At 47.0% G+C, this 23,680-nt stretch overlaps 1 protein-coding gene across 1 annotated transcript; it reads left to right on the top strand.

The window, feature by feature from the left end:
• The first annotated feature begins 999 nt into the window (after positions 1 to 999).
• Positions 1,000 to 23,476, top strand: LOC131263546 (cuticlin-3). Its single transcript, XM_058265758.1, has 6 exons — positions 1,000 to 1,041; positions 6,079 to 6,124; positions 8,533 to 8,765; positions 21,092 to 21,700; positions 21,797 to 21,946; positions 22,024 to 23,476. The coding sequence occupies exons 1-6, from the start codon at positions 1,000 to 1,002 to the stop codon at positions 22,219 to 22,221; spliced, it is 1,278 nt and encodes a 425-aa protein (XP_058121741.1). The 3' UTR covers positions 22,222 to 23,476.
• Positions 23,477 to 23,680: the final 204 nt, after the last annotated feature.

Here is a 23,680-nt window from a genome sequence, read left to right as displayed (position 1 = left end):
TTATAACGTTTGAAACTAGTTCGATTTCACTAGTCTTAAATGAAGAATCAGAAAACCCTAAAATGGAAAGCGATGCTGCATCTCAAAAAGATTGGTTTTCAATCAGCATGCAAATAAACGATTTAATCAATAAAAAATGCGATGTTTTAAATCCAAGGGTGCTTAAATATGTCAATTTTTTGTTTGAAAAAAAGCACCATCTATTAAGTTTGTGTTTTCTGGTAATAAAGTTAATCAAACTACCATTAACCGACTTTGTTTTCAAAGGGTGAAAATAAATATCGTCAGATTTTGAACACGTTAAGGAATTGTTTTTATAACGTTTGAGACTAGTTCGATTTCACTAACCTTAGACAAAGTATCAGAAAAACCCAAAATAGAGAGTGATGCTGCATCTTAACATGATCGAGTTTGCTAATTTTTGGGCATTTGTTTGAAAATATTCATTTTTTGTATAAATTTTGTATAATCATCTATTGAAGTTTGTGTTTTCTGGCAATAAATTTAATCCAGGTAGCGAGAATGACTTAAAATCTCGCTCAAATGCTTAAATAATATCTTTAAATTTTGAACACGTTAAAGAATTGTTTTTATAATGTTTAAAATTAGTTCGATTTCACCAGCTTTAAACAAAGTATCAGAAAACCTTAAAATGAAGATCGATGCTGAGTCTTAAAAAGATCGAATTTTAATCAGCATGAAAACAAATCATTTAAGAAAGTGTAAATTTTGTTATCTATGGGTGCTTGTATTATAGATCTATTTTTTGTATGAAAAAGCATCATCTATTATGTTTGTGTTTTCTGGCAATAAATTTAATCAAGCTAACCTTAATCAACATTGTGGAGGCTTTCTCTATCAATTCGGAGATCTTTCCTTTCCTTTATCGTATCACGGTATTTAAAATGCATTTCAATCAATAGTTTAATCACCTTTTTCTAACCCTTCTCCCTTTTTTCTATTCTCTCCCTTTCTTGCAGACACATCAATGAAATCAAAATGGAGATCCACCCGATAGTTAGCACGATATTTTACGTCTTGGTAAGTAGCCGGCGCAAGTTCGAAACCATTTCACCGGAAGCACCACCGGTTTGGAACGCGGCTGGATGGGGAGTGCCGTTGGCCCATATTTTTGAAATTCATCAAACTTGCGCCGGCGTCCGGCCGCTGCGCTCGGGGTGCTGCGTGGTTTTAATTTCCGGTTGCGTGTGTCCGGGCCGAATCGATACCGACGAGTAACTGCGCACGTCTATTAAGTCAAACCCCAATCACCCGGGATGCCACCCGGGAATGGGCGGCGGAGGGGCGGGGCCGCGGGTCGGCCGGCGGTAACAGTAAACGTGCAAAAGTTGTCCCGTTCGGAAGGCAAACCAGTCAACCTGTTGGTTCCTGGCGGGTCCCGAGAGAAAACCATGCGGTAGATAACAACCGTCAGGACGCCACCAAGACGACGTTCCGGACGCAGTGGCGGCCGCCGAGCACCATCATCATCCAATCACTTTGTACTGCCCGACTGCGCAACGAGTTTTCGAGCTGAGCATTCGCATCGCGATGATAATGATCGGGCCTGCGAATGCGTCCAGCTCCATGGGACTCAATCAGCTTCGTCGGAGGAGTTGTATTGGAAACCCGTTTGGAAAGAAAAGCCTTTGCCGCCATCATGGTGGCCACGGTGGTCGTTTTGGCAGCTGCGCCAAGAAGCCCCGACGTTCGCCGACGTTCGCCGACGTTGTCTCCCTTCGGGGCGAAACGTCAAAGCATCGCGTGACGTAACGTTGGTTTGTGGAAAAAAGAAAGAAAAAGCAACGGTTGTGATCGGACCCGGGCGATAGTTCTGCTCCACGGCGTGTCACTGTCAGCCCGTCAAGACTTCCACATGATGGAATGCCACTTGCCCGGGCGCCGCTTCCTTCCCCTTCGCAATGATTTCAATCTCGGGACGAGAAGGAAGGAATTGTGATGTTGTTAGAACGTTTCCTGCCATCCAGATAAGACGTGCCATCGGGGTATGTAAATGACACGGCGGCCCACCGGGGCAAGGGCAAGGTTAACATGGAAACGGTTTTACGTACCACATCGCCAACCGCCCTCAAAGGGGTGGTGGCCATTGGGATTACGTTGCAAAACCCCACCAGCAGCGTTACGTTTCCCGAAATCCTACGCTCGGGTTCATCGACAGATTTTGGAGCGGCCTGTGTCGTGGTGGAACCTGTCCGTAAGTAGGGCAACGCGGAATGACGACGACGACGACGCTTTTTTCGGGCGATGTGTTAATGGCCCGACTGGATAGAAAGATAGGCGAGCTTTTAACCCTTAAAGAGGCAACATAATTTAGCAGTGTCAGCAAAGTGTAAATATTTGTGTGACATTGGCAACTTACTAGAAAACACATTGTCCAAAATCAATTTTACCTGCTTTATAAAGCTGAAAAAGATGATGATTATAAAGATGAACAAAAGCTTTTTTCTTGAATAATTTTATTTTGTTCGAGATTGCTAGTATTTTTGTGCAAACATTATTTTCCTAAATAATACAGTTAAATTGTTCCAATGAAGCCTTTAAATTAATTTTAATTGAAAGTTACCTCAAGTCATCATTTTCAAAACCAATTTTTAATGCCAGCAGTTGAAAATATGTTAATGCTTTTATTTTAATCAAAATACTCTGAGGAAGTTATATTGTAAATTTTTTATTTTCAAATTAAAAATCCTGCCCTTTAAATCGAGGATTCTTTGGGTCATTCGTTCCAAGAAATTTAAAATTTGTAATGTTTCTTCTTCTTCTTCTTCTTGCCGTAACGACCTTGTTAGTCATGCCTGCCCTGTTAAGGGCTTACGAGACTTTTTACCGTAAGTTTAGGTGGATAGTCAGTCCTCTCGTACAGGGGAGGGTCCGGGTTGGGATTCGAACCCATTTTGCAATGTTTATGTTTTTTAAAAAAATATTTCTTTGTTTTTGTTTGAGTTAATATATCCTACAAATTTATTGTTCATTAAAAGTTCAAAATCAACTGGTGTTTGTACTCAAAAGCTATTTTTTTTAAAACATCTTGTTTCTTACCTTCAAGGGTTGAACAACTGTGCCTACGACCATATCGAAAACATAAGATAAGAAGAAATCACGATCCGTCGGAATAGTTCTTGACAGGAGAATTCGAACGTGTTTTGGGACAGCTTTCGCCTCGGTTGAGATGTTTATCACCACCACGGGGCCAGGAATTTGGTTGGCGAATTTGGACAAAATGTTTATTTAACGACGTCAGTATCAGAGGATAGGGAAAGAATTCCACCCGAAGAGTGGTTCCAGGTAACTAATGATTGTTCGCCGTCGAGAGGAGTTAATTATTTGCAATAATCGAAAGAACACTCTGTCGCTCCGATCGACCGATTTGCGCTGACGAAAGTAATCCCACCAAGAAGATCACTGCAAACGTCTAAATTAGCTGGATCGGTCGGTCGGTTGCTTTGAAGTCGGTTTGATTTAAAGTCAATCCACCCCAGGGGAGGGAGTTTGAGCTGACCGGTGAATAAAAAGCGTACCATTTCGATCGATATCCAACCGTGAAACGGTGGCTACAGGGCCGGCCGGCACCTGTGGCGTTTTTCACCACCACTGGTGGCATGTGGTGTAATGAGTTCTCAGTTTTCCACCCCCGGCCCGAGGAACTCGGAAGCCGTCCGGTAGCTCGGCGGTACGCGTTGTATATTGTGTTACCGAACTGCGCCTTCCGAAGGCAGAATAACTCCACGAGTGCAATCTCGCAATTGGCTCGGCAGAAGATGTGTGGGGAATAAAAAAAGATGCGGCCTGCCAGGGACACTTTGTATCACGAGATGGAGTCATTACACCACAACAGGGGTGAGGCTGCGGCGAGGGTATGTGCGTATGAGGGCCTTCGATGCAAATTGGCTACATTGTTACGTTACGTCAGTGAACAGCTGGCCTCCGTCCACGGGCTCGGTTCGTTCGGCCCTTTCGGGAGGTTCGCCGTCTGGGCCTCACGTTTCCGAACGCGCGTGGCCACGCGGATCAGCGTTCGAGGTGTTTCGTTATTAGCCGGACCCAGCTGTTGCCATTGTTGTTACTGTTGCGTGGAGAAGCGAAGAAGCACTTCAAGAATCTTCTTGGGAAGGGTGCTTTTTTTTTTTATTCGAAACGTTGCTCCCGCGACTGACCATTGTCCGAGTTTGGAGGAAGAGAAGGTTCGTATTCCCGCTCCTCCTCATATTGTTGCGAAATTGTGATGAGTCATGTATGTGTTTCATTATTCTAACTGTTCCCGTCCTTCGGTTTCGAGCCGGCGATTCCAACTCGCAGGGAATGAGATTCCGTTGGCGCTGCAACCGGGAAGTGCAATTACATGCGACGACGACGACGACGGAGACGACGAACCTGGGCATAATTTTCACCGTTTACGCTCGCGCAACAATGGCCGCACGAAACGGACCTGCTGTGGCCTACGATGACCTTTCCCTTTGACGCCTCGCATCGTGTGTGTGGAAAATTACAAAAAATAACAACTCCTAACTCCAACGGAATCCATTCGTTGGAAGCGAAATTACACATTCAGAGGGTCTCAGCTTCTCTCGGAATGTTTATTCCAGTGGCGGGAAAATTGGAACTCCACGCCGACCGCCACACCACGTTGGACAATTTATTTTTCTTCTCTTCATTATTATTATTTTAATTTGCCGTTCGGTCCGGTAGGAAGAAGTCGTGATCGTTGCATTTGGTGCCCGTGGTCGACATCGATCGGTGCGCCGCTCTCCCACCACCCACTCCGCGGTGGTTGACCCAGAACCTTAGGGGGAACCGCCGTTTGGAGCGTTCCTAAGGCCGCAGCTCTGGAAAAGCAACGGTATACCGTTAGCAAGGCACTTTGACATATCTCCGTGAAAAACGCCACTCACATACGATAAGTCTCCGTCGGCGCTCAAGAGCTGGTGGGCTTTCTCTAAGGGGTACATTCCGCCCTGATCGGTGTAAGCCGCCGTCGCTAGTACTAGGCTCAACAAAGTTGAACCCGCTGAAAGGCCCCGGCCCTTACTTCGGCGTGATTACGTCCGGACGGTTACCGTCGAGATTTCCTCTTCGCCAGACATTGTGCCCAAAGATTGGATCGCGGTTCGGTCGATGTGTTTCTTCAAGCAAACGGGCGTATTAGCTCGTGAACTTCGGGTCCGATAGCTATCGGTCGTCGTGGCCAGCGACTAGGGGGGAGCCCGAGAGGAACCCATAAAGAGCATGACACCGCCCCAACATTGCACGACATAAAACAAACCTTCAACCGAAGGGTGTCCCTGGGGTTTGGTTCACTGCTTTGTAGTGTAAGTGCTCCGTGCCGTGTTGGCCGCGTTCGATCGTACGTTCGTTTCTTAGTTCGTTCGTTCGTTACCTTCACTTCGCGCTAGCCCCGGTTGTCCTCCCCGTGCCCTCCGGTTGTCCTCCTCCATCATACCACAGCTAAGGTATAAGTTGTTTTTCAACTTTCAAAAAAGAGAACCCCAACCGGTGGGGGACGGCGCTTGTTTGAGCGGGCGTTGTACAAGCCAAAGCGCAGCATAATTCTCCCCGGGGTTTATGTTGGGCGTGCAGCGCGTACCGCGTACGAGACCCTTTGCTTCCTTTGGCGAGCGAATTTATCACTGTCCAATTTCCAAACACCAAACAATCAAATCGTTACTGCCTCCCTGTTGCCGATGACGTTTGGTTGGACATTTTTTCCACCACCAGCAGTCCGAGTCCACGGGCTGACGGACAGGCCTAAGAAATCTGCACGTTTGCGCGTTTGTCTTTCCCCGTCTTTTTTTTTATCTTGTGTGTGTGTATCACTCACCCGACTCGCAAGGTCCGTTCCGGGAATAACGATTGTATTTCCAACCGTGTACGCTAGGGTCGAGGGAAAGATGGTGGAAAATTTATTCCCCTTTCGCTGAATCACAACATTTCGCTGTTAGTTAATAGTTTGTTGTAGTTTTCGTGTTGCTTTGGCTTCTCGCATACATGCCGTCACGTTTGTTTTCCACCATGCACTCGGATTTTCTAACGCTCCCTCTGTTTTACTTTCTTTCTCCACAGACAATAACAACTTTCACACATGGCGCGCAGATTCCATCCATGAAGCGTAAGTATTCGGTAATTGTTGGCGGCACGAAAAAACGCACGATTGTGGACACTTTCCACGCATGTGACAAATCTTATTCACACCGAATGATGTAACTAAAGCTCGCGGAAGGAAGGAAGGACGGCAAGCAGGTTCGAGTTCGATCATGTCACACAAAAGGGGAAAGATTACATACGCATTTGTTTTGCTATTGTTTATCAGCTTCAGATTTTTGTAGACTTTTCTTGCTGGTGACTTTTTCGATGTTTTCCCAACATGCTCATCCCCGTTACGCCGTGACGTACGTCGGAATGCTTTTAAGACGCAATATTCGTGGCTCAGTACTTTGGAACGAAGTTGCATCTGTTGTTGGTTCAACCCCGCGGTCCATTTAAGCGCATTAACACCAACATTTCCCTGGCAAGAAGGGAGCTTCAGCAACGAAGCTGGGCTGCAAAACCCGCCTCCAGCCGGTCGCATACCGTTAGAAAACTACCCCACGGGTGGAGCAGTTCCGCTCGCACATAAATCAATACTCGACTTGGGACCGAGCACGTGGCCTTACAAAAAAAAAAGAAAAACAAAATGAAATGGCGGCAGCTGCACTTCATACCAAGTGGGCCCGCGCTGGGCTGGCATTCAAAAGAGCTTCCACTTTTAACGATCCATTTACGGATCGACTTCCCGGTTTCGCCGGTAAAAGAACCTACCGAACGCCGTTGCGTTGTGCTGTAACCGAAGCAATTAATGCAAAACCGCATGAATGATGGAGTTTCGGGAAGGAACACAGGGTAAAAGTACCACAAAAAGGTAAGAAGCGTTCTGGGTTGCCCGCGCAAGCTGGTAAAGGTTTCCGTACTCGCACTGATCGTGTCAGAAAGTCATCGAAAACAATAACTCATCGAGATGAGCCACCTTTAGCTTCGCCCCGCGATCGTGTGCAGCTCATCGTTCGTTCGGAAATGCACAAGAATCCGTTAGGTTTGCGTCATAAACTATCGTGAGAAACGATAACTCGGTTGTCGGAAATTTTAAATCATCTTTGTAGTGATTTAATTTTCCAATATTTTCTTGAGAGTAAAAGTGTGTTAACAAAGTAATAATCTATTCGCTTATAAAAATCAAAGTAAAATAGTTTGTTTATGCTTTTACAAGTTCTATTTTCTCCATACCTTAAATGTGTTAAGGTGCTAAAAAAAATAAAAGCCAATAGAAAATTAATCGTAAAAGTAAAACTAGTCTTGGCCATCTACTCACTTCCTTTTGCTCATCTTAAACGACGCCAGCTTCCTTCGAATGTTGTAAATTTGGCTCTGAACTGCTTTGTGCATGTAATTGCAATAAATAAATTTTACTACCTAACTGTATTCGCGAGCATCGGAACCTTCGGAGTGGCCATAATTAAACGCGTAAATCTGTCCAGCGTAAGCCCGACCTCGCACACACGCACACACACACACTCTCTTGCCGAGCTGCACTTCCGCAGCTTCGCAGCCGGTGAAGAAGCCTCTGAGAATTCTTGCTCATTCCCGCTGGAAGATGCTTTGAAACAAAACAGCAAAATGGTCGTTCAAAAAGGAGGGAAAATGAAAAAAAAGGCACGAAGCGTTGGCAAGTACGTACACATCCCCGGTAAGGTAATTCAATATTCGTGTAGAACGTCCGTTGAACTTTGTCCACCGGCCGCGGGCGGTCAATGACAGTGACGGCGCGCATGTGTGTGATCTATTCGGGTTTTGGGATTTTCGGCCAGCAGGCCACAGCAGCGGACAAAGCCGGAATGGCATTCCGAGCGACTCGTTTGGCAATTCGTTTTGCCACACGCCAACGTCGACGATTTATTTACAGCCGGCCGGACTCCCTTGGAACGGGTGTCGGACCGTTTCGGTGGTACGTAATCGAATGCATTCTCGGACGGGCCTGGAGCGTTGAAGAACAGGACGGCCGTCCAAGATATTGGCCGTCATGTTTCTGGAGGTACAATAACTGCTTGGACATTAAAATAAATGGTAGCAATAAAGCCGCAAACGATCGCTTGCGTTCGGCGAGTTGGATCGCTTGCGCAAGCTTCTGATCATCGGGATGTTCGCGTAGCAGAAGGAGAAAGACATGAATGCCGGGTAGAACACGAACCCTTTGGTTGTGTGGATGGCTTACGTTCTTGTCGTTCGCCGACGGGAAAAGAAAAAAAAATACATCGAACCATGTCGCATTTACAGCTGACCAAAACCGTACTTACCGCCGGATCATACGGTTTGCCGTTCGTCGGGGAAGATTAATATCGTCACGAGCGGCAACAGGGAGTAGCCTTCCCCCCGAGTGGGACGGTGAAGTTCAATGACTGCTAACAATGCGCCCCAACGCCCCCATTTCCCTGTCGTGTCACCAATGTATACCTTGTTTTTTTTTGTTTTGTCGTCCCTCCGCAGGCTCAGCGACGATACTCGCCAAGGAACCGACCATACGGATACAATGCCAAACGGGCTCGATGCTGATCACGATCAAGGATGCACCGGCCAACCTGAACGGCCAGTTCAGCGGGATGGTGTACCCGAAGGGGCTGGCGAAAAATTCGACCTGCCTCACCGAGTACCACGAGCAGGAGGGTCCGCTCCGGTACAAGCTGCCACTGAAGAGCTGCAACACGATGCCCGTCGAGACGGTAAGTAGATGTCGCTGGGAAAGGACTAGCAGTCGTTGTCCCCAAACGCGCCTGAAAGATAATCTGGTCTGACCAGTTTTCTCCCCGCCGAGCCGTTCTCCGGTGGGTGAGAGCTCATATTTGGAATGAGTCTGCACGACCCACGCAAAGCTGTCCACTCTGAGTGGAGGTTCTAATCGATAGACCAGGCCAGAATTGTGCGCGACACCCTCGAGGTGGTTTCTAAGTCATCCTAAGGCGATTGGATCGGTCGGTTTGTGGAGGCGGTGTTGACGTTGAATCTAGTCCCGGATGTTCATGGCAAACCCGCATTCGGAGGTCGTCCCACGCGGGGGTTATTTCCTTGACGAACACCGTAAAAAGCCAAACGAATGACGAAAAACCTTCGCCGTATGACGAACGTTTGTTGCGCAATACGGGAATGTTTTATCATCCGCGCCTATCGTTTGACAGCCCGATGTCAATGTCAGCAGATATGCAAATGCGCGTCTCGGAATGAATATGCAAAATGTCTCGGAAATGATGGGCCCTTTTCCCTCCACCCCACAACCCGGTTGCCCTTGAGTGCGGAATGAGATAAACGTGTCGTGGCCTGGTTGACTTATTCAGCCGAGAAAGAAGCCCCGGCGCAAGATCTGTGACATCGTTTGCGGTTTCACGGAAAGCCCGATATGAGTTGTCCCGGCTGGTGGTTTTCCCGAAGCAGGGCATCCAAAGCGATATCGATGCAATTCCATGTCCCGCTTTGGTGTGAAACTATATCAGGTTTCCTCTGCTTCAAACGCGAACGGAGAAGAAATAGTGTTTACTTTTCAATCCGCCGGTCCGATCTTGATCGTCGCCTTGTTAGCGAGTCAACTACGAGTCCACCGCATACTGAGGGCTTGCGTTAGTGAAAAGAATGTCGCACACACGAGCCCCGGACCGCAGAGCCACATGTCGTCCAGAAGGAATGTTGATTTGGTTCATGTTTTTCCGCATCGCCGACCAAACGCCTTTGGTTAGGATGTAGTCGATTGTTCACAATGGGAAATGGATTCGAGAGAATTAAAAACAAGGTGTGCTAGAAGAAAAAAAGGAAAATTAGAACGTGTGGCACCATATGGCAAGGTTAGCATGTTTTCATCTCGTTATGTTTATACGGTGAATTTTTATGAATAAAGAAACATTGGATGAACAAGAAACAAGCGAAAAGAAATGGCGTTTTCTTGGAAGAACGGATGCATTAGTGAGGATTATGCAGCGGATCGAAAGGCGCTACTGCTGTTGCCTAAATCATGGCAAAATTGTTCCTACCGGAGCCAAAGATGTGCTCATGCATTTATGCGCATACCGAACCTCCACGAACATGTGGTACCGGTTCGCAATGCTCTACATACGCCCTACGGATCTTCGTTCGTTACAGATCGTCTAGCAACTAACACGGAAAGGGCGGCTCGGAAGCTACAGAAATCGTTAGAACGGGAATGTTTGAGGTGCTTCCACCACCACGCAAGTGAGCTGATTTTAACGACAACGGCATACGGTTATGCTTAATGGACATTAGATTAGATTAGAACGGAAAGAAAAAAAAGGTCGACGCAAGAAAATTGATCAAACCGTCACCGCCCAACGATGATGATCATACCCTCGAGGGAGCTCGAACAGTCCCGCCGATGACATCAACGCGAAACGAATCGCTCTTCAGCGAGCGTAACGCGGGCGACTTGAAAAAACATATGGCAGGTTCGTCGCTTACCGCCGCCGCTATGGAAGCGTTGAAGTCGTTCGTTATTTCCTTCGCCGCCAACAGTTTCCGCGTAGTTTGGCGGTGTTTGGAGCCGCGTCAAAAGGTGCGTTTATGGTGTAATAACACCTTTAACCGACCGGCAGCCACTCAGGCGTGTTTTAAAGCGATTTCATTCTGTTTGTTTCGTGTTTTCTTCTCTAGCGTTTGAAAATTCCCTTCAATAGGAAAAGGGAGGCGGGCACAAAAAGAAACAATATTAATTGACAGTAAAAAGAAAAAAAAACACCATCTAAAAAGGAACATAACAATCGACAAACACCCACCACCTACGGTCGGACACTTCCTGTTTCCTTATAATGGATGGTTTTCGGCCGGTTTGCCTGATTCGGCATGGACCAGCACGGTGGTCATCGTTACGAACGATCAATTGTTCGGAAACGAATGGCAACGAGAGTTATTACCTTCGTGCAGGAGTAAATAGAATAGATAAAAAACAGATACTCACTGCCGGGGCGAGTTGGTGGATTAAAGCGGATGCTCTAAAGTCAAAACTGCGGACAAGCTCGTTTATCTTTTCTAATGGTGTTGTTTAAAATGCCCCGATTTCAAATTGATCCACAATTTACGGCAAGGCGTATCAATTAACAGGTCAAGTTCAAGCGGTTGAAGAGATAGCAGAAAGTTTCTGAAAGATAAAAGTAACTGCTCAACTACGGCGAAGATGACGAATTATGGAAAACTATCGTTCAAAGAAGAATTGAAATCGTTCCCTTTTTTCCAACCAAACAAAAAAGGAGTTTCATTTGCAACGTTCCAGCGTCGACGATTCGTCATCGATTCAGGGTTCCTCATCACGTCATACGGACAGAAATAGAACTGCTTCAGCGCTAGTGGTTTAAAGTACGGGTATTACCAACGATAGCTTTGCAGGCAGTTCTTCTTCAAGTACGATTGTTCCCCGTCCCGCTGATGTTTCCTTCATTAATTCTACGCGCGCGCTCAGACACCACCTTTCCTGCCAGCCTGTTAGGATTGCATCCGGGTGGTTTGAGGGAGAAACGGTGAGGGTTTAAGGGGGGCAAAAAGTGGAAACATAAATGTCTGCGCCTTCGCGAAAAGGGTGGCCATCATCAGCACGCACGTTGGCGTCGCGTTGGGCGAAGAATGTTTATTCTCGCTCACCGTTTCACCAACGAAGTGTGTGTGTGTGTGTGTTGTGTTTGTTTGTGTACCCTGACCGATCCTGACCGGGTGACTTCCGCGCGCCACGATCGAAGGTTGTGAGGGCCCTCGGCTTCGAATTGCCTTAAGCATGGTAACACCTTATTTGTGCCGTAAGACAATGAAAGCAATGTAAAGGACGGGGTGGTGGAGGTGCACACAGACGCATGAAGGCCTCAGAGCTAGCTATCGATGATCATCGGTTTAACGATTACCATTAGCTCGTCGCCGTGTGAACAGCTGGGGCGAGAAAATAAAGGAAAACACCACCTTCCAACCATCAAACATGACGGTGTACATAATTCACGCAACGACACGTAAAAAAGAAAAACATGAAAGATGGACGAAAATGCAAATGACTTCGCAAACGATCTGTATCTTGTTCGCTCCGCATTGCGGTGTGCTTATTTTACAGCCGGCCCTTGTGGAGGGGTGTTTTTTTTCTGACGGTTTGTTTGAGCACCTCAATGCCACGTTTGAACAGACGCGCGAGATGGTAATGAGTTTATCCTCGGCATCTCCTCGGGTGGAGCGGGCGGGCAAAGGAAGTTGGGCAAACGGTCGCCGGACCAAAATAGGAAGCGGCCAGAAGGTTTAATTCCGTCGCCCGCTTAAGCTTCAACGAACGCTTTCGTAACTCGGCGTTAGCTTAGGGTGGGAGGTGAGGGCCGCTCTTAAAAGGCGCCACGGCGTAATCGTCCTCAAGGTTGTTGGTCGGTGGCGCGGTGCCGCACACAGACAAGCATGGTCGGGATCAACGCGTGGGGTTTCGCTGTGTGACCGGTTGTAAGGTCGGTTGACAATCGGCGAGCTTGGTTTGTTCGATTTTTATTTCGAGCTAAGAAAAAAAGGCCACAGAACAACCGGCTCCACCTTCTTCGAGCAGAAAAACCCAATGGCTACTTAGTGCGGTTCGTGATTAATCCCCGAACGGCTTTGCGGAGGGAATGACCAGAGCGGTGTGTGTGTGTCTGTTTGAGTGAGCAAAAAAGGCCAGGCACCCGGAGGTTGTTTAATCGCCCGGTTGGTATTTTCGCGTCTGCGAACCAGTTTCCCACCGTGTCCTACCGGGCGCTCGCCATCGTCGGACGGCTTATGAAAGGGGTGTGTGCAAACACCAAAGTCCTCACGCGTTGTCCAGTTGGCTTGGGTCGTCCAGATGGAGCTGACATTTTCCACTCGCTCTTTGCAAACCTTTTCTTTTTTTTTTTGTTTCAATAAACGTTGCGTCGCTTCACAAGGCCGTCCTCTCGGCAGGATTCGTGCGGCTCGAAAACGCTCGACGATCGCGCAACGTTTCGTTACGTTCGGAAACAAAATCAATAAAACAGCTGAATAAAAGATGAAGCGTTCAACCGAAGCGGACTTCCCAATCCTGGCGGGTTTTATTTTCGTGCGCAAAATTGCCATAACCACCACCACCACCACTATCACGATCGCCAGTGATATCGATACATAAATCATAGTTTGGTTGTGCAAGATGTCCGATGCTCCGATGATGTTGACCACTCGGTGAGGCGGTTCATTTTTGCGCTCCACTATAACGATCCGGTGACCCGTGGAGCGTTTGTTTCTGGTACAACGAAGGAATTGATTATCGATCCAAAACGCCTTTCACCTTCGTGAGATGGATTGATGTTTTCGGACATCCGGACCCTTACATAAAGGAGGGACGGGTGTTCTCGTTATGTCAGTGTTGCGGCAGATGATACTCATAAAGCATTTAGATGGTGGTTGTAAACTGATTTCTTACACTCTACAACAACATCCCTTTAGGTTTGCCATTTTGGGGGGAAACAACCGGATGAAAAGCAGATAATCCGATTCGAATTAGGGTATATTTTTGTTTCATATCTTTGTTTTCTAATGGTGCAAGAATATTAAAAGCTTTCGTTTAATCCTGCAATGTTTCTTTCCTACAAGCTTTATTTAGCTTGATTTCAGAGAATTCTATCGAAGAATAAACTGGATCTGTACTTAATGTTTAAATTTTCCAAAAATGATCTTTGTAATTTCTAATGTTGACATCTACAGAATTATTTGCAGAGTTGAATACATTTATCTTCAAGCAAGACAAGGATTCATGTTAAAAAATCATAAACAGTTTTGGAAAAATGGTTTGAAGATATTAAAATTGCAAATAAGAAATTATTGCACAAATGAAAATCCTAGCAAAAACTTTATATTTATCACTTTTGATACTGAATTTCAATCGGTTGTAAATCATTCTATTTTGCTCAAATTAGCAGACTCTAAATTAACCTCTCTCTACTGAATTCACTTTTCTGCTAAAAATGGCTTATGGTGATCTCTTGCCCATGCCATATGAAGCTGGTGGGTTGCTTATAAGAATTGCAAATACTGGCCCCAAAACACACAATCCATTCTCGTGCAACTGTTCTTTCGCACCTTGATGGCTCAATTTAAACCTTATCATCGTGCTCATAAAATGACCATCACTCAGGGGGGACCCTGCTGCGACTGTTGGGAAGCATAGTAAACGCCTCGATCCGCTCTCATCGCGGTTACAGTTGTAGCGATTTAGGAAAGAAAAGGAAAACCTAAATAAAATTTGTTCAAAATATATTTAAAAAAACAACAATCCCACAATTATGCCGATCTCACAATTCTTGGTCCGTTTCGTGGCACTCGAAACCTAGATAATTCTAGGTTGCTGATTTCGGAAAACCGTTGCAGTGGAAATTATTGCAATCCGTTGCAGAAATAAAAGAAAACTTCTCAACACCGTGTTTGCTTTGCCAACGCGGAGGAGTGACTCAACTTAGAAGACAAGGTCAATCCAAAAGAAGGGAAAAAGTGCTGGGAAATTTTCAACGATAAATCACTCGCCGTTCACAGCAACCGTTGTCATCCAATGGCTGACCGTTGGCTGATGTGGGAAATTCTTTGCCAACACGGAAAAGTAACACGAACGAAAGAAAGGAAAACAAGCCTCGTGAAATATTTTGTCGGTTAATCTTAAACCAGTGGGAGGTTTATATCATTCATTCGCGCTCTTTTTCTCCAAGCCAGTATTTCATAGTCACAAAAACACCAAGGGGATTCGCGTCCAGAGGGGACAGAAGAAAACCGTGGATTTTGCAAAAAGACTGGGACTGGGCTGGGGTGGAGGTTTTTTTTTATTTAAACCTCGATCGTTATCAAAGCTAACACACAGCGGTCGAGCAAACGGTTCCAGCCGTAGGTTGCCGCTACTGTTTTCGCACCACCGTTTTGCCGTCACTCGATCGTTCGAAGTCCCGGTCGTACTTCTTGGTATCTTCTTTTAGCCACTCACGTTGGCAGAAGAAACCCTGGGAAGGCGGCGCACAGTAACTGGGTCGGAAAATCGACGTCCCATAGAGGGCGACGGGTCGATGCCATTCTTCAGCTGGTTCCGGATGCTCCTGTTCACGGTGGTGGGGGAATAGTTTTCCACGATTTGCCTGGAAACGGGTCGTCCTCGGGAATGGGACTAATGAAATGAGGTCTTGTCAGCCCAACTCCCGTTTTGATGTAGCACCGCTAGAGCAATTACGGAGTTTTTTCTTCTCTAAAGAACGACGCGTTTGTTATTTAGCTCTGCTTTCCAAAAATTGCCCTGAAAGATTTGCGGTTGATTTACCCTACCGAAGCTGCGTGACATTGTCGACATGGCAAAATGAAGGAAAATAGCACAGTTTGGAGAGGTAATTGAAGAAAATTACCGTTTTCTTTGGGACAAGCAAGAGGGCTAGTGACTTGAGAACCTTAAGAGGATAGCTTTCTATCCATAAAATCGCAAGAACACCGTTTTTCTTCATTTTCAACAACACGTGTCCCAAAAACTCTGCTTCAAGGTTACCTGAGTTGATGTTAGAAACGTTACAATAAAATAAAACGCACACCGGGAAGACAGACGAGTGAAATTTCACACGCACTCCGCAAAAGGGAAGCCAGGTTGCTTCACTAACGGTGAATGTAATCATCCGCTATCCATGCGTCAGAAATTGTAGTACCTTCGGTAATCCCCGATCCCCACCACACGTTCTTCTTAATGATCGGACAATCTGATTAATTTTTCAATTATCACCAGCATCAAAACAAACCATTCTCGGGCTACGCGCGGATGCGGTGGGAAAAGTGGTAACGTTATGTGTTTATGCTTCATTGCCCAGAAAGGAGTTTGGATCTGTGTTGGGAGGGAACGATGGCTAGTTACCCCGGGAAGGGGTTAACCAAAATCAATTACTTGTTAGTTTAATTGGACGGGAATCGAACGGAGGTTTTTGGGCAGTGTAAACAACTTCTTGTGGTTCGTGATGGACATTTTCGGCGATTTTGTTGATAATTTTAAAATTAGAAGTAATTTCCAATGCTGTATTTGAAGGTTAATCTTTCCGGGTATCTCCAAGTTCGGGTTTATACATTCTTACAATATTTTTTGGAACTCTGTTTGATTAATCATGTTTTTGCAAATGGTTTGACCGTGTTTTCGCAAGGTTTTTGCTAAAATAGTGTATTAATTATATTGTTGTCTTTTGCAAAGGCTTTTACGTCATAGAAATCTAAGGGCACATTCCAACCCCAAGTTCCAGACAAAGAAAAAGGTCTCTGTCGTGTCCATATTCCTCCATCCTACCCTCTCTACACTTACAACCATCCTTTCCGCTGTCGCACGGAAAGACGGAAATGAAATTTTTAATGGTTTAGGGAACAGCGTCACAACGGACGTAACAAGCGCTAACTCGAGAAATAGAAAAAGGGTCACCCAACGGGAGTCTCCCGTCGTTACGGCGGGAGCGTTTTGGAGACGCGACCGAGCGCCACGATTCGCAGCAGTTCCGGTGAGCGGCAGCAATCATCCCGAAGCGTTTTATTTTACTGCGTTTCGTACGTTGCCTATTTCCCCTCTTCTCGTTTGAGACGGATGGTGCTTGTAAAAACACCACTCGATGCAGACGTCCCTCGTCGTCGGTATCCGATGGTCCTCCGCGGCTGTCATGCTTCCGTCAATATTTATGAACTCTCCCAGAGAAGCGGCGAGCTGCGAGTGGGGAGTAGGGTTGGTCCGACTTGAGGGACAGTAAAAAACATTCAACCACATCAACCTAACGGTACACCGGGCGAATGCTCGGGGAACTTGACCTAGTGCCTGGGTCTAGCATGAAAACAAAAACCCGGGAAGAAAAACCTCGACAACCATTTCGCGGCGGATGGCGCAAAGGGTATCGGTGGCAAAAGATCACCGAAAACTTCCTGTGTTTGACTTACGCAACCGTGTAATTGTGATAATTGTGCACTTTAGCAATCCACGGACGCGTGTGTGTGTGTGTTAGTGTGCGAGAAAGATAGAGCGAAGGAATACGCAAATGCTCGGGCGAGCGTCGCAATGGCCGCCGGCATAAATGGCGCCATTAATGTGCCCTAGAAGTAAACCAACACACATTACCCTTAATGGTTGCATAATTTCCCTAAATGCTCCCAGCGACTCCCAAACGCGGGCTGCCCGGTATCGATACGATCAGTGGTGGACCCCCCGAAGGGCGTTGGTAGGTAGAACTAACTGTAAACATGCGACCCATGGAGGTATGGGCCTCGTTTGTCACCAAGAGGTTGACAGGAGATCGAGATCAGAAGAAAAAAAAAACAGAGGCAGCTCCGACGTCGAAGCCTTCGTCCGGACTTTTAACCGGTGCTCCGGTCTCTTAAGGGCCGTAGTCTGACGTGATGTGGCCTCAATTCACGAACAATGCTGCTGGCTGCATAAAGACTCCAACGAGGCTACGATCCAGCACCAGTGCCAGTTCCCAGCGTCGTACAACTTTTTGTCCCTGACACACCCGGGGCAAAGTCTCGCGATCAAAACTTCCTACTCCGTGGCGATCAAGACGTTGTTCGTGGGGAAAGAAACAGAAGTCGGTCGACCGTAGTCTTGTAGTCGGCACGATTCTGCCTACAACCCCGCCGGTGTTAGGGTACGTTCCGCCCGCAATGGGAGTTTCAAATCGGGAACAAATGTACCTCAGCCGTAAAGTAGAACAGCGATTGTGACGGCGAGTTCTCCACCGCAACACTGGAGCGGCTTCGATTCGATCGATTTCGGGAACCTTAGGCTACCGACGGGAATCAATTCCTGGAACGGAGCACACGGAACGGAGCCTCGCCTCTGGAGCAAAAGCAAAACGAGGCCACGACCCATGATCATCATCATCGGCGTTGGTTGGGCATTTGACTCGCGTGACTTCTCGCGCGTTGTGGCGGAACCGACGTAACCTCAATTCTGTTGCGGAGGCTCCCAACGAAGAGGAGAGGGCGAAAACCACACGGAGTCATGGCTCGCTAGAAGGCGTCCCGGAATCGGGTAACATCGGCGGGTACTTTCTACAATGGCCCGGCACGGCCACCTCCCGCAGCGGGCAGCTTGGGGCTCTTTGCTGGCTCGAGAAAAAAGCCTTTCCCGGTGAAAAATAAAAGAAGAGGGTCAGGTCTCGATGTAACGGTTGTTGGTACGCCGCGTTGGAGTGTTCCCAAGACGTGCTTTCGATTCCTTCCGCACGCCGGCCACACGCCGGTGGTTGCGTATGGAGAAAGTAGACCCCCTCCTTCTCTCTTTGGTACTGGCAAGACTTCCAAAAGCTTGTCGATGACCTTGAAGCACCGATTTTTCAACCACGCTCGTTCCACCCGCCTTGCGAACGTCTTCCGGAGCGTCGCACGAGAATCGCGATAAGCGATAATGATTGAGCACAGATGTTACCACTTCGGTATTGGATCACCCCTGGATTCACGGTTGACTCGATTGGAAGCATCCGATACTTTTGGTGAAAGGTCCCAATTGGTCATTACGCAGGTGAATCGCCTTATGATCTTTCCCTGAACGAATCATGAAGCCGATCGTGGAGTTATGCAGGGGAACTTTCTCCGATATGCTCCGGTGGACCCGAAGAAGCGCTCGAGGATCATGGAACGAGTTAGTCGACGATGGCCAGACGATTACGATTTGGCACGATTGGATAATGTACACAGGCGTGAATGCTTCCGAAACGGAAAGCCACTGTAATCAGTAATCGTGTACATGAATATTGATACGGTAAGGAGCACCGAAGCGGCCGGGGAGCCAGGGTTTACGTGATATTGAGTAACAAATTGCACTACGGGGTGCACCGAACCGTGGAAGTGCATTTTAATGGCTGTGTCAATAAACCCGAACAACGTGCTCTATCATACTGAGGCAACAGTTTTAAACCCTCACCATTCGAATGGACACTATTAAAAGGCAATTTATATCTGTCGACGACGGAAACTCACAAACCCGAAACTAACATCAGATGTCGGCAAACATCGGTTGGAACAGCGTGATGATGTGGATGACTCGGTCCGTTTCATGGAACCTACACGGAAGTCACCGTTCAAGTAGTAATTACTGAAATCTCATGTTCTGGGTGCCCAGCTCGAAAGGGGCACCGAAAGGCTTTTGCGTGATGTCAGAGATCGCTGTGAGGTCGTCAGCGACCCGGGACGGTTAGGACTGAGTGGGGGAGGTTTTTCATGGCGGTGCCATCGAAAACGGTAAACGGACGGACTCAAATCTGATGTTCAGCCCTTCCGGAAGTGGGTTCCATTGTTTCTTAGAGCGTCGCCGGCGGAAAAAGAGGGTCTAGTTCCCAGGTTTGGTACAGTGTTTTTGACAGGTAGGACTCACAGGTGACGCCATTTCCCAGCAACAAATCCACTGTAGTTGATCTAAATGACCGTCCATAGTGTAACCGTAGCCAGAAACAAAGTGACAACTTTTACAATATTACGCTCCCAATGTGGAACCGTGGCAGGTTCGATTCCGGTCTTAATTTATTTTGGTTTTTCTCCTGCATGAACAAGTGTGTTCGGGAGAGCATAGCGTAACGGCCACGGTGGTCCGCCTCAACCTGATCAAATCTATTCCAACGCCAACCCGCGTGCTACTGTTGTCGACCGTTGGATGGAACCCACGGTTTGTTTCGACTGCGAGTGGAGCCTGGGACGGATCGGAAGACTCCGAATCTGGAGCCACAATGATTCATCAGCTTTATAAATTAATTTCACCAAACCTGATTTCTCACACCTGAAACACCTCGAATGTGTTGCTTTTGGGGGTTACCTTTCTATCTCTTTTCCTACTCGGTTTCAGCGCCGATGGGTAATGTTTGATCGATTTCTCCTTCTTGAGGATGTTTGTTATATTCTTTTGTCTATTTCATATCACTTAAGACGGCGATCTAAAGCGGCCCCGCCATTTCCCCGCGTGCGTCATGCCTTCCTACACGAACGGCCCACGAAATGTGCGCTCTAAACGCTGGAAGATGAAATAATTTCCGAACGTAGGCGCGGGAGAACCTAATTGAAAACGAATCAAAAGAACCGTTTATAAGCCGATCGAAAAGGGAACACACATTGGCTCTCGGGAAGTCAAGATCAAGAACGACGGAGGGAGACTATCAGGGATCCACGGTCCGCCGCTGTCATTCCCTGGCGGCCTCGCCTCCAAATCGGGCGTTGTACAGTTAGACGCTAGCCTGTCCAAATTCGGCGGAGATGGAGGGCGTACTGGTGATGGGTTCGTTTACACGAAACCTGTAATATGTAGAATATTTGTGGTAGGGTTTGCGGCACTGTCGAGGTTCATGAACTTGGCAGTGAGGTGCGAAAATGTTTGATTGCTTAATTCGTAGGTACATTTATTTGATGGCCTGTTAGAGGTCACGTTTTATGCCGTCTAAGCTAGGCACAAGATGGAGATAAATACTTTTCTTTCGTAGGCTTAGTACAGGAGCGTAAAAATCGTTACGACATATTGAGAAATAAGGTATAAGAACTTCTTAAATATTTGATAGCCTCAAAGGATTATATACCTCCATTAACGACAGAAGAAATTTGTACTGCAAGAAAACCTTTGCTTGCTACTCCACTTGACCACATCGACTCCCTAATTGCTAATGATGGAATTGTTTCGAGTTCATTAAAACAAAACGAAGGCCTCCATCTGAGACGGGAGGCTTTTTGTTGTTGTCGAGAGCTTTTGCATCTTTCACTCCACTTCTCACACATTCCGCAATGGTGCTAATTAAAGTTGCTCACGACCGGCCCTCGATTGGCGATTCGCAGAGTGAGTGAGGCCTTTGATTAGGATTCCACGACTGCAAGAATTTCATCAGCGTGCAGATGGTCTGGTGGGAAGGGAATAGCCAAGAATACCTTCATTACCGAATTACCGAACAGCTCATTACGCACGGTGCACGCTGTACCTTTTTGATTACTTCCATCGTCTCGTCGGGACGTCTAGCATTAAGAGCGCGCCATTTCGCGATCGGTTCGAACCTGCTGAAGTTGACCCTTCGATTTCACTTTTCGCACGCAGGACGACGGCGGAATCGAGTTCTTCAACACGATTGTGCTGCAGCCGCATCTCAAGCTGGTCACTGATCTTGGGCGGGGCTATCACGTACGCTGCCGGTACAAGAGCCGCGAGGCGGCCTTGAAGAACGTCCATCGGAGCGACAGCAGGCCGCAGGCACTGACCAGCGCGGAAGGGGGTAGTGATCGGCGCGAGCATGGTCGCTCGATGGATGGCAAGGATGCGGAGCTGGCAAAGGTTGGCGATGATGGCGATAAGGACGTGCCGGCGATGCCTGCCTGCCACATGAAGATCTTCACCGGCGAGAAGCTGGCGGAGAACGTCAAGATTGGCGATCCGCTGACCCTGGTCATCAACATCGACAAGCAGGACCAGTACGGGCTGCACGTGGCCGACTGCCTGGTGCGGGACGGACTCGGCTGGGGCGAGCAGAAGCTGATCAACGACGAGGGTTGCCCGCTGGACAGTGAAATCCTTGGTCCGTTCGAGTACACGGCTGACCGGAGCAAGGCCACCGTCACCTTCCCGGCGCACAAGTTCCCGTACACGTCCTCGGTGTACTACCAGTGCAACGTCAAACTGTGCGCTCTCGACAGTCCCGACTGTCAAAAGGTAAGATCGCGTAGATCGTTGTCGATAAACGGATCTCGGGCATGTTTCAGCGCAATAATGGCTGTGCTTACTTGCTTTTTCTTCCTTTCCCTGCAGACGCCAAGCTGTTCGAGCAAAAACAGACGCACGAAACGACAAACGGAGGAAGAAGGACAGCCGGCCACGATCGAGGTCTTCTCCGGGCTGCATGTCAACGAGAACGCTGAGGTGATCAGTGATGATGCCGATTCGGTGTTCAAGGAGAAGGTAGGTCACACCGTCGTCCGTCCTTCACGTCGCCCGTCAATGCTTATCGAATTTGCTTCTTCTTACTCTATGCACAGACACCGGACGACGCCATCTGCGTGTCCCAGCGTAGTTTCGCCGTTGCCATAGCCATCGCCGGCCTCTGCCTGATGCTGGCCGTCGTCCTGGCGGTGATGTGCATCGTCGCCCGGCGCAGCACCAAATCCGTGTCGAACTCGGGCAGCTCCATCTACAGTGGTCCCTACACGAACACCGCTTTCTCGCACAGCAGCTAATGCATGGTAGAGCACGACGACATCGAGGGAGGTTGAATTGAACGAAACAAAACTGAACAAGAAACGAAAGGGTTATCGACGCCGCTCCGACGCTGGAGTATGCGCTCATTCTGTGATGCCTTTTTATTTGAGTTGAAAAAAAAAAACAAAACACATCAACACCGTTTTTACGAAACTACGACCACTACTGGCGAACGACAGCAGGAGCCTAACAGTTAAGATTTTCCCGTCACACTTAGAATTAAGGGCACGAAACTAGAAAAAGAGTAGAACCAACAGCAAAAGTGTTGCAGGTAGCGATAGGAAAATATTAAACAAATAGTTTAGATATTACCGAAGCAATCTTCCCTTCGGCTCGGCTCTTTCCTCGCCAACAGATTGCTTTGCTAATATCGCCAGAGGCTCACAACAAGCAGGCAGGCCCGGGTAGTCGCTCGGCTCGGCATCACTGTTCCCTCTGGAAAGCAAAACTAAATCCTCGTTTAACTAGCATTTAGAGCGTCACTCGTACGCGAAAGTCTGTCTCATTTGTTACTGTTTCGCACGATCGAGCAGTCGATCAACTCTGATCACTACACACTCACTTTCCAACTCTAAGTCAGGTGGTGGGTACTTCCGATAGTCTTTCGTTCTAATTTCCTCAATTTTTAAGTAAGAACACGTAAGTCACAAATGATGTGGATACCCTTTTGCGATACTATTTGCGCTCTTCACTGCGCTTCCAGTTAGTCCTTAGAAAGTCAATGTAGTGCGTGAGATTGAGTTGCAATAGTACAAGGGAGAACATACAATTGCAATATGATTGAATCATTTCAAAATCTCCCAGCCTTTCCTCAAACAAGTATACCGAGCGTCAACTAGAATTTTAGTTGAATGTACTTCCCAACAAAACTATCACCTTTGAGATGCACTGTAAAAAGTATCGCTAATTTTAATTCCTTTATATTTATTTAATCACCCTACACCCATCCTGCTCCCATTCCCGGAAATATTCCCTTGTATTGCAGTTGTGTCGTATTTTTAGAGTATTTTGTGTTGGTTCGGAGGGCTGAGAAGATATGCTTTGGGCGCTATATATTGATGAACCGTACTAGCCAACGTCACGTTGTGAGTTAACAGAATTTTACAAATTGTTAAACGATTTAGATGAAGAACCGTAAATCCGTCTCAGCAACAACCACTCACAACGAACAAAAGTTTGCCTGTACTGAACGAACTAGTAAGCACATGGTTAGAAAGTAGATTGACAATAAATGTGAATATAACAACGATAAATTATCAATGGTTTTTCTCCATGAAAGAAAAATGTTATTCACGCAACAAGTTATTTGAAAGTTGTCTGTGTAGATAGTTGAATGAAATGTGATGTGAAAGAAAATTTAAAAATGAGAAACGAGAGATTACTAAATTAACGTATATTTTGAAATATCAAGGTGGTTATAATATAAAAACCAAGATT

The sequence above is a fragment of the Anopheles coustani genome, chromosome 2 (genome assembly GCF_943734705.1).
Source record: "Anopheles coustani chromosome 2, idAnoCousDA_361_x.2, whole genome shotgun sequence".
NCBI lineage: Eukaryota > Metazoa > Arthropoda > Insecta > Diptera > Culicidae > Anopheles > Anopheles coustani.
The sequence above is the reverse complement of the archived record's forward strand: the minus strand, read 5'-3'. Positions and strand labels throughout refer to the sequence as shown.